This window comes from Mastigoproctus giganteus, chromosome 3 (assembly GCF_048544385.1).
Source record: "Mastigoproctus giganteus isolate SK-2022 chromosome 3, ASM4854438v1, whole genome shotgun sequence".
NCBI lineage: Eukaryota > Metazoa > Arthropoda > Arachnida > Uropygi > Thelyphonidae > Mastigoproctus > Mastigoproctus giganteus.
In genome coordinates, this window is record NC_143577.1 from 41,344,022 (window position 1) to 41,362,562 (window position 18,541).

At 38.1% G+C, this 18,541-nt stretch overlaps 1 protein-coding gene across 1 annotated transcript in view; it reads right to left on the reverse strand.

Annotated features, from left to right (window-relative positions):
- LOC150087903 (hemicentin-1-like) overlaps positions 1–18,541 on the reverse strand; it is a 1,496,027-nt gene that overhangs the window by 390,893 nt on the left and 1,086,593 nt on the right. Inside the window, exons 56-57 of the mRNA XM_090369959.1 lie at positions 13,934–14,068; positions 4,640–4,827 (exon numbers count right to left, since the gene is read on the reverse strand). Of these exons, the coding sequence (XP_090226085.1) occupies positions 4,640–4,827; positions 13,934–14,068 (323 nt within the window). The remainder of the gene's footprint in view (positions 1–4,639; positions 4,828–13,933; positions 14,069–18,541) is intronic.

Genomic DNA, 18,541 nt, shown 5'->3' on the forward strand with positions numbered 1-18,541 from the left:
GAAGAGACAATCACCAAGTTGTGATCTGAAGTGCCTAAAGGACCTCTCACTTCGACCATGTACTTAGAAGGGTTGTTTGTGAGAAAAAGATCAAGCGTGTTGGCTGTATGATTAGGATTGTTCAGTATTCTTGGAGGTAAATGAACAATCTGTGCTAGGTTATTAGTAATTGCAAAAGCCTCAGCATCTCGACCTGCTGGGTCGGTGTGACTAGAAAACGGAAGCCAGCTGGATTTGTGAACATTAAAATCACCAAGGAAAATTACTTCACTGTTAGGAAAGTTGGACTGGAGAAAGTCAAGTTGCAAAGAGAGGAAGTCAAAGAGCTCCAAGTGATTAGTGGAGTTGGGAGAACGGTAGAGACAACAGATGAATTTGACACACTGAGGTAGAGAGATTTTAAGCCAGAGAAGATCAAAGAGAGGAGATTCCAAATTGCCAAGTCTCTGACAGGGAATATCGGAACGGACATATGCACAAGTACCACCTTTGAGAAGAAAGGAATCATACAGCGAATAATTTGGGCATCTGAGATGAGCAGTAGTTGAATCAACCGATAACTGAGATTCTGTCAGAAAAAGTACATGGGATTTGGCAGACTGCAAGTGGAAATGGACATCGTTGAGATTAGAATTGAGACCATGTATATTTGTGAAATTAATTAGGAAGTTCTTAGGAGGTTTAGATCTTTTTGCAGATAAGCTTGCTCTATTAGTTTGACAATTCATGGTGTATTCAATAGTAAGAAAAAGTGAGTTGGACATGCTGTATGAAGTAATGAAATTTTTGGATATGGCGTACACGTGGTAAGAATATACCGAGATCCTTGACATAACGTGGCCTCGACAATGATCCCCGCATACACACTACTCGGACTCCCTCCAGCCACTATCTGGCAGAGTAGAGGTAGCAAGATTATACACTAGCTGATCCGGAAGCCTCCTAGAGAGTTACCAATAGGTTCGGTCCAGTGTACTAACTGGTGACTGGCCTGCGAACACCGTTTTAGAGCTGTACCCTCAAAATGTAAGGAATATATTATATCTCGCCACGACGTTCATCATAACCTCAAAAGTCATCAATCATATTGCATGTTGGAAGAGATAGGGAAGGGTTTGAATGGAACTTAGCTCTAGAGACTAAACATGGGTTCCACCACTTCAAGCTTCCAATAAGCAAAGTGGTGGTATTTCACTGGTTGATGAGAGTCATCTACCACCCAGTACTGCCTGGTAACATAGAGGGGCGGCGCTCCTCCATGTGGTTTGGGCGCCACACCTCAACTCCTGTTTATGTTGGTTCACGCCTGGGTTGTCACCCACCATGTACTTGTGCATGGAGGTTATATCCAGGATTACTAACAGTCCCACCATCGTGAAGGTGCAAGCAGAGGATTTGGCTGTCAAAGAGTGTCCGGTCTTCACCGAAATTGGGTCCACTTGACTTGAATGTCATCCGAATATCAGTGCCATCAGCGTTTTAGACTCCCAGGTAGCAAGTACAGCTTGTCTGGCATATCTGAGAGAATGTCTGTGACAACCTCAAGGACCAATACATCATGTGAATACATACATCATGCGAGCATACTATGAAATAACCAGGCTAGAGACCGATATGACAATGTACAGGTCGCGACTACATACCAAATGGTTGGAACGATACCTGGATATTCAGGTCACAGAACAGCGATTAGCAGACCAAAGAAGGACCATCATCATGAAGAACCTAATAGCTCCTGCCATCTTGGAAAAAATCAAGCAGGACACCAGCAATAAACTACAAAGCACAAAGGATATGGTCAATATGGAACCAGAGGAGGAACAGCATACCATGGAACAAGAGGAGGAACAACAAGAAGAAATAGAACCCAGAGTAGCTGAAGTTGAAAGAGACAAAGTCATGATATCCAGAATAGAAGATGAGTGGAAGAAGGCCCTAACAGAATTCGAATGAAAGAACCCCCCACAAGAGCCCACATGATACCTAAGCAGAGGCCAAATAAAATCCTGTGGAGAGTAACAGACCACCTCAATCGGCAAATAATGCCACATTACCTTGATAAACGGCCTCCGCAGCCAAGTGGTCAGGAGCGGGAGTGCAGTAGCACACGCTCTTTGAGTAGACTGGGGTTCAAGTCCCTGACTGCTGAATATGGTCGATCTGCCAACCCGCACTGGACCAGCGTGGCAGATTATGGTCCATTTCCCTCAGCATGAATTGCTGAGGAGGCTTCCATTCTGCAGTGGGTTGATAATGGCTGCACTTTTTTTTTTTTTACCTTGGCAACAATGGTGCAATGCTGGAGGCTATCCACACAGCCATATACTGTGCTGCCATAGCAGCTACTAGAATTAATGGAAAATAAACAAGAGACCAGCAGCAGCAGCATAAGAACCAAAAACAGAAGGAACCGCTAGCTTGGGAAAGAGGACTTCAGCAGAAGATAGAAGAATTAAGAGTCAAGATAGGCCAGTTGACCCAGTGCCAACAGGGTACTGGGTCAACTGGCCTATAAACCATATTATGAGAGCCATAATTATGAGAGCTTCCTTGGACTCAGGGGAAGTCCAAGGATGCTTTAGGAAAATGCCATGAAGGTGATAATGACTAGTAAGTAAACAAGCAGGGATTCACAAAAAGGAATGGAAACGTTGAAAATTACATATAACATAAATACAGGGTTTTCCCAGCACAAAAGCTCAAAAATACCGTGCTATGTGAGATTTCCCACAATTCTGAAACCATGTTAGAGCAAAATTATGCTATGTACTGTGATGTACTGTATTGTGTGAGGATTGCCACAATTTATCGATCATGTTAGAGCGAAATCGTGTTATACGGGGGTTGCCTGTATTTATCAATGATATTGATGAAAGTATATCAGACTTAAGGTCCAAGTATGCAGATGATACAAAGGTTGGCAGGGTTTTTAATGACAGTGTGCTACTGCAACAGGATCTAGAAAAGTTCAGCAGATGGACTGAGATATGGCAACTGAAGTTTAACATTGACAAATGCAGAGTACTGTATATGGGTAGAAGTAACCCCAGAGAAAGGTAGCAACTGTGTGGTACTACACTTAGGGTGGTAGAAAATGAAAAAGATCTGGGAGTAATTATGCAGTCAGATATGAAGTTTTCTGAGCAATGCAGGCAGGCTGCCAGAGCATGACATTCCTGTATATCACGAAGTATTGTCAATGATATACAGGAATTTTGATAGTATGGAAAAGGAGGCAATTATCCCTTTGTATAAGGCAATGGTCAGGCCATGCCTTGAGTACTGTGTACAGGTCTGGAGGCCTCATTTAGCATTGCTTGAGTGTGTACAGAGAAGGGCAATAAGATTGGTGAGGGGAACGAAGGGGCCCCCTCTTACCAAGAAAGGCTTAAGTTCTGCAAATTGCAGCAACTGGAGACCAGGCACATGTGAGGTGATCTGATTGATGTGTATAAGGCCTTGAATAGGTTGAGCACACTGAATTCTGATGGGATTCTTCCACTTGCTCATATTACAAACCTGAGGGGGCATAAATTCAAATTGAGGAAAGACAGTTGTAGAACAGATTAGAAGAGATGTGCAGAAATTTGCCTTTAACCAGAAGGTAGTTGATTGCTGGAACAAATTTCCATCTGTTGTTGTGGAATTTGATACCTTAAATAAATTCAAGGAGGAACTGATCAAATTTTAGAGGGAATGGATGTGTGAAATTTATTTATTTTTTGGCTGATACTACATAATCTCATTCATTTGCTTTCTTGCATCGCATGCCTCTACTACTACTACCACTAATGCAATATCTATCCCTGATCTATAGTATCCTTAAAAATAAATCTGGAATTCCTTCAGGCATTAAACTGACAAGAATGCAGCCAACAATGCAGGAATGTGAATGACTGCTGTTCCCACAGCAATGGCATTCAAAGAAGGATGGTGGGGATAGTCAAGAGGAGAGTAGTCAGCAATGGCTGACATCACTAGCTGACATCAGCCAATTCCAACCAGTGCAACTAGGCAGCTTTCTGTCCAATCAGTGGCCTTCAACAAAGTCAGTTCTTCTTTAGGTCTAGCCAAGTCTTTGTCAATAAACCAGGTAGGTAATAGCAAAATTCAGCCATCTCTATACCTTATTATATACCTCTAAATAAGCCCAGTACACCATTAGCTCCAGCTCTGTTCTAGTCAGCAACAATCAGAGTACAGCAGCATGCTATCACATAGGACAGAGTCACACCAATCATTTTTCATGCAGTTCCATGGCAGCATAGAAGAAAAGATATACTGCTAACTGTTCTGAGTCTGGAAGAAGGTAGAGCAATCAATAGCGCATCAGTTAAACCTTTTCTGTGTTTGGAGATTTATTGCTATAGAAGTAAGTTTTTTGGGAAGTGTGTTATGGGAAGTTGAGTATCAAAATTTTTCTAAATTCTAGCTATTTTATGTAATCCCAGTCAAAATTTATATTAGTCTTATTTGCTTTCAAGGCAATGAAATACACAAATTAGTCATACCTGCATGGAAAGATTCCCTTTAACATTAATGTCAGTAACAACTTATTTTAAACAGTCAATTTCAGGAAAAATAATGCCTATGAACATTTTTAATGCAATGATGAATATTTAAAAATAACAAGTCATACCAGAGAATTATAAATGACAAGCGAGCCATTTCCCATTTGCTGAACACGGTGGTTTAGTTGTACCTGGTTGCCATTTTTGATCCAGATGACATTTGGATAAGGGTCACCACGTACAGAACAATTTAGTACAGCTAAATGTGATAAGTGAATAGCTTGTGTGCCAGGAGAGTCCAAAATAACAGGAGGTGCTATATAAATGGAAAAGATGACATTGTTTATGATAACATTCTATTTATAATGCTATTTAAAAATATAAAGGAAGTAAATTTTTTTCTAGAGAATATGCATCCCATAAATTCAAAGTATTATCCTATGCCATCCAACTTTTTATTTCACAAAGACAGACTTTTAAGTTATTTACGATTAATTAATTCAAAATCATTAAAAATCACTTCGGCTGCCCGTGGGTGACAAACCATGCAACAGCCTTGGATGAAATTTGGAATAGTCAGTATCTAGACCACATGCATACAAAAGACACAAAAATTTTATATCATGTAATATAATTTTATATTTATAAAATTATATTACATGATCAAGTTACAGTACATTATGAAAAAACTAGGGGCTTTATTGCTTTAAAATTATGAGTTATGAAGGTGAAACGTTTCATGTAATAATCATTTATATTGCAGATGTATTGGAAAAAATACAGCATAATCACCTGTTACCTAGAGCACATCGTAGAGAATGTAGAAAACATACTTTGTAATGCTTTTCTCTGTGACATGCTTTGGGACACTGCCAGAGACTGAATACTGCCTTAATAAACACTGCAACCACTGATGAAATGTAAGAAATAAACCTTTATTACAATATAAAAAATAAAAATTGTTATATTATAGAATAAAAGCCATATGGTCAGAAATAAAAGTGACAGTAAAAAATAAAAGCACTAAAGGCAAAAAAAAAAAAAACATAAAGAAGCTTTCACAGCAATGTGCTCCTTTCTGAACTGTAAAGTACTATTGCCAACCATCGTTATATTGCAGAAAAACCAGAAAACACATGACACAAGCACTACCAACAATTTCATGTTTTTATCACCACATATTTTCCAGTTCTCTGCACTATAATGATGGTTTTCAATAGAACCTTAAAGTTGATAAAAGAGCACACTGATTAGAAAATGTTTGTTTTAGCATTTATTTTATAAAAATTTTTCATTATGCTACATTTAATTTTTTTATTTTAATAAACTTTTATTGTATATTGTTTTTCAGTATAACATTTTAATGAACTTTTATTTCTTGTGTTTCACTGGTGGTTGCAAGAATTATTTTAGTATGCTTATTCCTGACACAAAAGTCTTTTTGTTAATAAACCCTGTTCTTGACATATCTTTAAGATGCCAAGGATTAATAAAATGCTAGGAAATGATATGGCCATTGTCAAATGTGGCTCCAAGTGACTGCTTTTCTGGCTAAGCAATTTGTAGTGTGGAGTTCCATCCTGTATAAGAACAGTTCTGTCCAAACATCATCTCTCTTGAGGGGAAAGAAAAATCACATGGTATCAGAAAATTTAACAGTAATGTTCAACTGTAGCAATACACATTTCGGTGCAATTACAAAGTTTGAAATTCACCCACATCGAACAGTAACATGTGGGCATTAGAGAGGAGCTGTATTGATATAAAAAAAATGGAGCTGACATTCCCTGAATCTGCAAATTATGGTTATTTACATCTCTGCTTCAATGAACATCATTAGTTCACATGACGTTCAAAGGTCATATATCACCCTCTCCATCCTGGTACAAACCACAGACCAAATTTGGCATACTGTGAACAATGTTAAGTGGTGTATCGAAAAAATCTTTAAGGAAACTACAACAGGAGTGTTTGAAGAACTTTGTGAGCTATTGCCCATGAAATTGTACAGAGAAATAGAATGGGCCAGTAAATCAAATTGTGTTATAATGGAGGATTTTAACTTCCCAGATATCAACTGGAACTTGTGGTTTGGTCACTCGCACACTAGCAAGACTTTTGTGGATTTATTGGATGATTGTTTTCTGCAGCAGCAGCATGTTCGAGAGGCAACCAGAGAGGGTAATACTCTTGATCTGATTATCAGTAGTGGTTATTCGTGTATAAAGAATTTGCAGATAAAGGAATCACTAGGTGTCAGTGATCACAGTGTACTGATGTGGGATTTACTTAAAGATGTAACTACTATTAGGGGTAAAGGAAAGGGTTTTTGCTTTCGTAAAGGCGACTAGTGATCTGAGAGATTTTTTAGGTTCCATACGGTGGGACCAACTGATGATATCACCAACAGCAAATTCTAAGTGGGAAGCATTCAAAGAACTAATCGTGGAAGCTGCTAGGCTTTTCATACCGATTAAGAAATATTGTTCAAGGTTTAGGCCTAAATGGATGTCAAATGAACTAATGAGACTCATGGTAGAGAAGCAAAATGAATGACATGCATATAAATTATCAGGTGACACAGTAGCCTATGGGAGATATAAGCTAGTCTGTAATCAGGTCACAAAGGAGGTTAGGAAAGTGAAGGCAGATTACGAGAAATCTTTGGCAAAGGATGCTAAGAAAAACAGCAAGGATTTCTTTACTTATATAATCTCTAGAAGGAAGGGATTGAATCAGATCGGTCCACTTGATATTGATTATTTGACTGTTGATGATCCTGCTCAGATAGCTGATAATCTGAATGAGCATTTTGCATCTACATTCACAACTGAGGAATTATTGAAGGTGGAAAATGCGAGCAGGTCATCAAACTGTAACAGGGTGCTTAATGACGTTGTAATAACTGAGATCAAGTGGAGGAAAAATTTTTGAAGTTAAACATAAGAAAGGCACCTGGGGTGGATGGGATCTATCCAGTTATATTAAAGGAGGTGGCAAAGGAAATAAGCAAACTATCAGCCATAATTATGAGAACATCTTTGGACTCAGGGGAAGTCCCTACAGACAGGAGATGTGCAAATGTATCACTAATTCACAAAGGAGGAACTAAGGGTGACACAAGTAATTACAGACCAGTTAGTTTTACTTCTGTTTGGGGTAAATAATGGAGCCACTGGTTAAAGATGCAGACTGGTTAATTGCAGAATCATCTAGACAAGACTGCAGTAATAATTCACACACAGCATTGGGTTTGTTAAGGAGAAGTCTTCTTTCCTGACAAATTTGATTGGATGGGGTTACAAAGGAACTGGATGCAAAAAATAATTTTGATATATACTTTGATTTCAGGAGAGCTTTTGATACTGTTGCACATGGAAGACTACTGTACAAATTGGAGCAGCATGGTATTAAGGGTAAGTTGCTACAATGGATAAAAGGGTGGGAGAAGACAGAGAGTGGTAATCAATGGACGCTGCTCTTTGTGAACTAATGTTATTAGTAGAGACTCTAAAGTTCGGTGTTGGGGCCACTTTGTTTTATATATTTATCAATGATATTGATGAACGTATATTAGGCTTAATGTCGAAGTTTGCAGATGATACTAAGGTTGGCAGAGTTGGCAATGACAGTAATGGCAGTGTTATTCTGCAACGGGATCTAGAATATTTGGGCAGATGGGCTGAGAAGTGGCAACTGAAGTTTAATGTAGACAAATGCAAAGGACTGCATATGGGTAGAAGTAGCCCCAGAGAAATGTACCAACTGTGTTGTATGACACTTAGGGTTGTAGAAAATGAAAAAGATCTGGGAGTAATTGGGCAGTCAGATATGAAGTTTTCTGAGCAATGCAGATAGGCTGCCGGAGCAGGTCATGGGGTACTGTCAATGATATACAGGAATTTTGCTAGTAGGGAAAAGGAGGTGATTATCCCTTTGTATAAGGCAATAGTAAGGCCACGTGTTGAGTACTGCTTACAGGTCTTGAGGCCTTATTTTAGGAAGGATGTAGAGTTGCTTGAGTGTGTACAGAGAAGGGGAACAGGGGCAACAAGAAATGCCCCTGATGGGGCATAAATTCAAATTGAGGCAAGATGTAGAATAGCTGTGTGGAAATTTGCCTTTAGCCAGCAGGTGGTTAATTGCTGGGAGAAACTTTCACCTGTCATTGTGGAAGTTGATAGCTTAAATAAATTCGAGGAGGAACTGGACAAGCTTTTAGAGGGAAGGGATGTGTGAAATTGCTTTTGTTTTGGCTGATGCTGCATAAGCTCATATGCTTGTTTCTTGCATCATATGCCTCCATTACTACTACTACTATTACTACTACTAAATATCTAGTTGTCACAACACTACACTGGCATGAGAGAAATGTACATTTCATGCACACCACTGGCAGAGGAGGAGCTACAGATTATCTTCCTTTCCCTTCCATCACATTGCCAAACAGCCCACATGATCTTTAACAACCATATCAAACAGGCTGTTCTTATCTCCACTCCTTGTTCTCCCTAGTGGGAGACCTGGTAGTACAGTAGTTTCACCACTGCATTGGTCACAGCAACAACAATTTTATTAACAGCAGCTGTCACAACTGATAGCGTCCTCTGCTGGGATGCTGCCTACACAAAAAGCACCTGTTTCTTCAAATTTTCTCAGAATTTCACACAATCAAATTTGAATAAAGAGTGGGGAAGGGAGGTAACAAGGGTTTGAACAGTATTTCCAAAGTTCAGCCAAGTTTTATAAACAAAGCACAATCTTTCAATTGTAGTACCATATTGAGTTTTGCTTGCTACTGTGGTTACATCTATTTTTATTGCATCTAAGATATATATGTATGTGTGGAATTTACTTTGAATACTGACTTCATAAAGTGACACCATAGTGTGTTTGGGATCAAGCACACTCTAGCATTACTCTCTGCTTTTCATTTCCACATGGTCACTGACTATTTCAAATTGCATCTCTTTCTTAGTTGTAGGTTTGCCACCTACAGGCATCCAAAGTGATACACTTTAATTATGACTAGAATATATTGTCTGACTGTAATTTTATTTTCCGGAGACAGGAAAGCATTTTGATATAAGAAATTAAAATTATAAATTAGTTATGCTGTCTGTCTTTTCAAAATTATGAAAAGTTCAATGACTTTCTTGCTCCATCTTGTATTTTTTTTGGCTGGAAGTGTTTAAACTGCCTGGTAAGTGTATTGGTCTTAATTCTCACAGCAGAACAAACCACATTTTCATGAGCTGCTTTGGTATTTTAGTACTTACAAAAAAGATATGTTAGTCAAGAGTATAACAAGATGTCAAAAATATGGTCCCATGAAATCAGTATGGCATATGATGCCATACTAAGCTGGCCTGACAGTGGTAAACCATGCTCAATATAAGGGTGTATATAATATTCTGTAGCAACAAGTACCATTCTTCCACCAATGCAGACCTTGGTTCACCAAATTACTGAATAGTTGGCTGTTGATGTGCAATGCGACGCCCAAGGGCATCCCATACATGTTCAATTGGATTTAAGTCTGGTGATTATTCTGGCCATGGCATTCTTTGGATATCTTCAGTTTAAAGATATTCCTCCACCACTTCAGCTCTATGTGCAGTGGCATTTTCATGCATAAAAAGAAAATCTGGGTCAACCACACCCCTAAAACGTGGCACATAGGGTTCGAAGATCTGTTCTCAGTACCTCTGTGCAGTTACAGTACCCTTATCAAAAACATCAAGAGGGATGTGGCTATTGATCATTATTCCATCCCACACAACAACAATTTTATTAACGTGCCCATGCAAGAACATGGGCACGTTACCATTTTTTTTTTTTTTTTTTTTTATTTGGTAGTTGTTGGCGCATCGGCTTCTGTGGCCATATTGCACCTCCCAAGGTTTTTGCAGTACTTTGATCCAAGCCCGAGGCGGGAATCGAACCCACGACCTTTGGGTTGCCGGGCAGGTACTTTACCCACTCGGCTAGCCCGGTCGGCCCACCTCCACCATAAATGTCCTTTTCTCTGATGTTGGAGGGATGATATTGCATTCCTCGTTGTCTCCAGATGAGATAATGTCTAGAATTTGTTTCTAGGCTAAAATGTGACTCATCACAGAACAGAACTGTATCCCATTTGTCAGGGATCCAAGTTGCACATTCATGGCACCAGTTTTGATGAGATCTGCGGTGGTTTGGAGTTAATGAAATTCTTGTATTCTTGTTTTTTGAGGTGGTCTCCAGGGTTTCTCCTAAGGGAACAATGAAATTGGAGTGAGGTTCCTACGTGAACTTTTCTATGCTGCATCACATATACTGATGAACTATCTTTGATCTGAATATTTTTTGCATTAATTTAACAGGCTGTAAATACTTTTGAATGCTTAAATACATTAAACACAGCAAGCATGTTAAACATCTTTCTTCATTAACATCCCAAGTAATGTGCCATAATGCATATAAGCATAACCTAATATACCTCTAATGCGCCAATAAAATACAAACCAACAACAACAACAACAACAACATACCATATTGCATGTAGACAGTCATTAAGTGGTCAATATACAAGTGGTGTAAAATTAAAGGCACATGAATGAACTGATGAATTCTGCTGGCACTGATTGAATACTGAGCTGTTGGCAACGATGATGCATTTTTTTTTAATAGCTTGGCATGCATTTTTATTTCCTTTTTGTTTACGTTGAAGTTAGTTTATGTACACATAATAAACTTTCCATAAAATTTTGAGTTCTGTTCTGATTTATAGGGCAGCCCAAAAGTAAGTGAATTCCAGAGTTTTACTTTTCAACAATTAGGTTTGAATAATGGCTGAAAATCCTGTTCATTAAAGGTAAGTTTTTGTGTAGAATAAGATCAAAGAATTTCACACTTTAACCAGTATTCAATTACCATTCAGTGTTAGAATGTTTGATGATTCTGATATATATATATAAGAATCAAACAGCACTAAAAAGAACTGTTATGCATATTTATAAACATTCAAAAAAGATTTCTCGTAATCTGCCTTCACCTGCCTAACCTCCTTTGTAACTTGGTTACAGATCAATTTGTATCTATCATAGGCTTCTGTGTCACATGTTAATTTGTATGTATCCCATGCATTTTTCTTCTCTACCATATGTCTCTTTAGTTCATCTGACATCCACTTAGGCCTAAATCTTGAACAATATTTCTTAGTTGGTATGTAAAGCCTAGTAGCTTCCAAGATAAGTTCTTTGAATGCTTCCCATTTTGAATTTGCTGTTGGTAACATCATCAGTTGGTCCCACCGTATAGAATTTAAATACTCTCTCAGTCCATCGTAGTCGCCTTTACGAAAGCAATAACCCTTCCCTTTACCCCTAATGGTAGTTATCTCTTTGAGTAAATCCCACTTCAGTACACTGTGATCACTGCCACCTAGTGGTTCATTTACCTGCAGATTCTTAATGCATGAAGAATCACTACTGATAATCAAATCAAGAGTATTACTCCCTCTAATTGCCTCCCGAACATGCTGATGTAGAAAACAATCATCCAATAAATCCACATTGAGAGAGTGTGTGAGTGACCAGCCCCCAAATTCCAGTCAATATCTGGGAAATTAAAATCCCCATTATAAGACTCTCTGATTTACTGGCCCACTCTATTTCCCTGTACAGTTTCTTATTATACTCATCAGAGTCATTAGGCCTATAGCACACTCCTACTCTCAATTTTGATCTCCCAATGCTTATGTCACACGACTCGACACTGCACTGTACAGTGATGTCGACTGGCTTCACTTCCTTGGATTTTATGTATTTCTTAACTAATAGCATAACCCTTCCTCCCTTCCTATCCTGTCTATCCTTTCTGTAGACATTGTACTCCCCAAATTCCAGTTCTGCATTCCTTATATCTGTGTGACACCACGTCTCTGAAATCCCCACAATATCTGCCTTTGATGTTTTGAGCAATACCTCAAATTCATCAAATTTATTTACTAAACTCCTAGCATTGGTGTACACGCAAGTATACATGCACCTGTTCTTTTTCTTAGCTACCCTTACACAACCCATGTGTTTACTTGTACCCCAATGATTCCCAGCAGTCTCTGAAAGATCCTGCATCTTATTTTCCAGGCTGCGGCTCATTCCAAAAAAACAGTGCAAGGATCACTTTCACCTCTGCCAGTGGCTACTGTTAATCTATTAGTCCTTGTATGCCCCCAATCTAGCAGTTTTCCAACCCACCTAACACTGCCTCGATAGCATCAGCAAACATTCTTGCACCCTTTCTATTTAAGTGTATCCCATCCCTGTAGAAACAGTCTCTCCTGTTAACAAGTACAGACCGGGCTGAAAAAAAATTCTACCCCTTGAGCCTTGCACAATCTTTCCAGAGCCGAACTGATTGACAGGGCTCTCATCATATACTCCCTCCTATCGTGTCTGGGCAGAATTGCAAACACTTTCAAATTCAACCCTAATTCACAGATTTTTTTCAACAGTGACCTGTACTTGTTAAGTAATTCCGCTGGTCTCCTACTCTTAATATCATTAGTGCCAACATGTACAACTATATCACCTTTTGTCCCCTTAAACGATGATATCCGCTGTACAACGTCATCAACCTTTGCCCCTGGCAGACATACCCTGGTCCTGTTCCACCTATCCTTTTTTACAAAGTAATATTTAATATAATAGTGCTATATTTTTAAATAACTGCCAGCACAATTTAAGCACTTGTCCCACTAGTAGACATGTGCGTGTGTATTCATGCATCATTGCCTACTTCCCTCAGCAGCAAATTTCTTCAACATCAAATGTTTCAAGAGCCTAAAGAGTTGGCAGTTTCAGTGTTTTCAAGATCTGGAACATGCAGTGAGTACAACAAAACTTTCTGTCCATGCCACATGAATGACTGTTGAATCTACATTGTGTGTGTGTGTGTGTGTGTGTGTGTGTGTGTGTGTGTGTGTGTGTGTGTGTGTGTGTGTGTGTGTGTGTGTGTGTGTGTGTGTGTGTAACTATATTGCACTAGTTCTTGGTTCTTGTCTCTCAATAAATGGTATGTTCAAATTTATCCAGTGTAAGGCAGTATAAACACAGATGATGCTAGACACCTCAATATATGTATGCATTTCTGTCACTGTTATCATATCTGTATTAATGTCATATGTGCATTAATGCATGTAGATCAATTGCCCTGCAGGCCAATACTCTTTAACATGTAAGGAAACGATTCTTTGAATTATGTGTATTGGGTCACTGCTATGTCCACTTATGCCTTACTTCATGTATATCCCTAATAATTCTCCAAAAATTTTGCAAATCATATTCTGCATGAAATTGTACATACTCTGTGTAATACTGTACATAATCAGTACTATAATCTTTGTTTGAAAAACAAAACAAGTGATAGCATAATCTTACCTCTAACTCTAACTGCTGCAACTGCTTTATTTTTTCCTGCAGCATTTTGTGCAAGACATACATAGGACCCTTGATCTTCTTTTCTTGCTTTCTCAATTACTAGTTCACTATGGCCATTTGTAGACAAAGGCTGACCTTTCATTAATGTAAACAAATTTATTAAATTAACAGATTTAGTATTAGCATTCATATGTCAATACAATATTGATATAGATCAACCTATTTCTTACAAAATATGAAAATCACAAATCATAAAATAAATGTGTACAAACTCTCAAATCCAGAAATGCTACGTGTTTCAGAATAGTTTAATAATCTTAGTTATAATTATAGAAACAACTGCAAACCATAAATCATAAAAATATTTATTCAAAATGAATAAGTAAAACTTAAAGCATTTTGTATTTTAAATGAATGTAAGTAAGCTATAAAGCACAGCTAATTTGAGACTGTGTCTCAAAACCATTTGAAATAATACTGTTCAATAAATATATGTGCACATTAAATAAAGAAAACTAACACAGGCAAATTTGTCTATGTAATTCAAAAATCATTTGAAATAACATAATACTATGTTATACATATTTCTGATGTGCATATTAAATTCTCAATGATATCTATTTCCACCTACAGTCTACCATGCCCCACTTACTTTTTCTGACAGAATTCCATTTATTCCATTCAATCACTACTCATCTCAGTTGTCCTAATTATTCACTCTACAATTCCTTTCACTTCAAAGGTGGTATCTGTGCATACGTCTGCTCTGATATTCCCTGTCAAAGAGATAGTAATTTGGAATCTCCTCTTTTTGAACTTCTCTGGTTTAAAATATCTCTATCCTATTCTGTCAAATTCATCTGTTGCCTTTATTGTTCTGGTAACTCTACTAATCACTTGGAACTCTTTGACTTCCTTTCTCTGAAACTTGACTTTCTTCAGTCCATCTTTCCTGACAGCAAGATAATTTTCCTTGTAAATTTTAACATTAATAACTCCAGGTGATTTCAGTTTTCTAATCACAAAGACCTATCTGGGTGAGATGCTGAAACTTTTGCAATTTCTAAAGACCTTGTGCAAGTTGTTCATTTACCTACCAGAATACCAAATAATCATAACCATACACCAAAAACTCTTGATCTTTTTCTCATAAACAATGTTTCAAATTATACAGTTGAAATAAATGTTCCTCTAAGCACCTCAGATCAGAACTTGGTGATGTCTCTTCACCAATCTTCTTCTTCTGGTGTTATAACCCAGGGTGGGTCTTAGCCTTCTTAACAATGTTCCACCAGTAAGCCCTCCCAGAAGTCAAACTTCTCCAACTTCTTATTCTCACAGTCTTTAAGTTCTCTTCTACGTCATCCATCCATCTTTTCCGTGGTCTTCCTCTTGTCCTCCTACCGATAGGTTTCCATTTCATTATCCTCTTAGTTGTTCTGCTGTCATCCATTCTCATAACATGTCCCACCAGGCAAGTCTCTGGCTATTCACAAATCTGACGATGTCTGCACCCTGAATAAGACTGTCAATTTCGTGGCCCATTCTGATCCTCCAAGATCCATCAACATCTTGTATGGGCCCAAAGATTTTTCTCAACACCCAAAGAACACTCTCAACAACCACTCATTACTCGTTAATGTCCAAGCTTTACAACCGTATGTTACAACTGGTCTATTGAGACTTTTGTCTCATTAATTTTAAATATCTGTTCAGTACTCTGGACTTCACTAAGTTTTTCATGTGCACAGAAGCATCTGTTTCCACTCGGGATATGGGACTTAATTTCATTAGTAATAGAGTTGGACTGGTTTATCTGTGAACCTAGATAGGCAAAATTTTGAACATGCTCAAACGAGAAGCTGTTGGTTCTTAAATAATTTTCCGTGTTGTCTGCCGTTCTCCGGACTTCCATATATTTTGTGTTCGCTTCCTTTATCCTAAGTCCTCTTCTTTTTGCTTTACTATCCACAGCTTGGCCAGTGCTCCTTTAGTCCTACTGATAATAGTGACATCATCAGCATATGCACAGACCTGCACTGTCTTTGTTTGTTTGTTTGTTATTTGGTTTTTAGGAGCATTAGCAACTAAGGCCATATTGCTCCGGGATATGCGGTGGTCATTCCCTGACCTTTCCGCATCCTCCGTATTTGGTGGTGACGGGCTCGAACCCCGGTCTAATCAAGAAGCGTGTGCTACGCACTGCTGCTCCTTCCCACCTGGCTACGGAGGCGCCACTGTCTTTGTGTCCAGTCACTAATTTTCTGACAGCCGCCTCTAAAACCAAGTTAAATAACACAGTAGAGAGTGCATCGCCCTGTCTACCACCAGTGTTATGTCAAAGGGAGTCATCAACTCATTGTCAATTCTCACCACTGCTTTAGAGCCAGCCAGGGTTGCTTTTATGAGACTAATAATCTTTGCAGGTATGCCCAGGAGACAGGGCTGGATTTACAAATAAGCTAAACAAACTACAGCTTAGTGCCTCCCATTACAAGGGTACAAGGGGCCTTGCTCCATCTTAAAAAATCTTTTTTTAATATTGTTACAAGTTAACTGTAAGAGAGAAGGGCCTCATACATGTTGTAGCTTAGGGCCACAACAAGTTTAAATCCAGCCTTGCCAGGAGAAGGAGATCATTTATCATTTCTTTTCTGTTAAGTGAATCAAAAGCTTGTTTGAAATCTACATATAGGTTAAATAAGTGTATATTATACTCAAATGCTTTTTCTTGTATCTGTCTCAAAATGAAAATCTGGTCAGTTGTTGAGCGATTGGGTCTGAAACCACACTGATATTCTCCAATGATTTTCTCTGAATATGCTGCCAGTCTATTATAAATAACTCCCAACAAAACTTTGTAAGTAATGCTCAGCAATGTAATACCTCTACAGTTAGAGCAAAGCAGTTTATCACCCTTCTTGTGAATCAGCTGTATGATTCCAAGTGTCCATTCATGCAGGATATTTTCCTCAGACCATATTAATAGTAATCAGATTATGTCTCTTCACAAATGGAGCCCTTTCTCAGCTTGCATTGTTTGGCATTTTAAGAATGGGAACATCTGCAAGCTTTCTATTCTTTTCCTTGTTTGGATTACTGTTTTAAATCTTCTGATATTAATGATTGCTCACATCATGTCTATGAAAGTATTCTTGCAAGAATGAAATCCTTTATTCAACATTCCATCTTAAAATTTCATCCTTTATTTAAACCTTGGTTTTCCAATAAATATGCTAAGGCTCTTCAGGATAAGAATGTTACATATCTTAATTTGCTTGAATCCAAATTTCCAGGTTCATTTTCAGCCTAATCTAAAGCTTGCAGCAATTTTAAAGTGTTATTAACCCCTTCCCGGAACATTTTCATTTTCCAGGGCATTTATCTGGCTAATGCAAAATCGTAAATTTGGAGGTATTATTGTTTGCTTCGGGTATTATTGTATCCTAAGATATTTTGTTTAGTTCCAAATAACTTTTAAAACTAAAAACGAGATATCTTGGGATAATCCATGAAGGGGTTAATCAACCCTAAGTGGAAAAACCTTGCTTCTTGTCCAAATGATAGTCAAGCATTCTGGTCTCTTGCCAAAGCTATTGGTTGCAACTTTTGTCCATCTATAATCTCACCCTTCTCAAAACTTGATGGTTCTGTTGCCTCCTCAACTAATGATAAAGCTGACTTACTAGCATCCTATTTTTCTTCTAACTCTTGTATCAACAATCATGTAAACCACCTCCTACCATTGCTATTACACTCCACTCAATACCTCATGTAGTCATCCATCAAAAGGATGTCAGAAGAATTTATAACAATCTTAATACCAAGAAAGTTCCAGGTCCTGATGGCATTTCTCTACTGAATCCCAAAACCTGTGCTACTGAACTTGTCCTGTTTTGTGTTGCCTTTTTACATTTTCTGATTCCACTAGTGTTTTTCCTTTTGCTTGGAAATTTGCTCATATCCAGCCAGTTATTAAAAAGGGTTATTAATCCTTCCCAACCAATTATTGTCGTTGCACTTACTTCTACTCTTTCCAAAGTAATGGAGAAGTCCATTAACTGCCAACTCTTAAACTATCTCAAAATCTTCCATCAGATTGATGATCATCAATATGGATTCCATCAGAGTCAATCTGCTAGTGATATTTGGCTTATATTACCCATCTATAGACAAATTCAATGGAAAGTTTGTTGAAACTTAAGCAGTTACTTTTGACATTTCGAAGGCTTTTGATCATGTTTAGCATAAAGGTCTTCTAAATAAGTTTCCCTCTTATGGTTTCCAAACTGTTTTTTGTAATTGATTTTCTCCAGTTTTCTCTCTTACTGCTCTTTGCAGGTGATGGTAGATGGCTCTCAGTCTTCTAATTTCTCTGCTACTGCTGGTGTTCCCAAAGGTTCAGTTCTTTCTCCCACTATTTTCCTCTTTTATATAAATAACCTTCTTCCATATTTTTGCTGATGATAACGTATTGCATTTTGCCTTCCAGTTTGAGAATCCTTGCCCTGCACAAACAACTTCATCTTGAAAATCCACCACAAATTCCTTAAATGCTGATCTCCAAGTAATATTCCAACTGGGCAAAGATAACTAAGTTAATTTCAA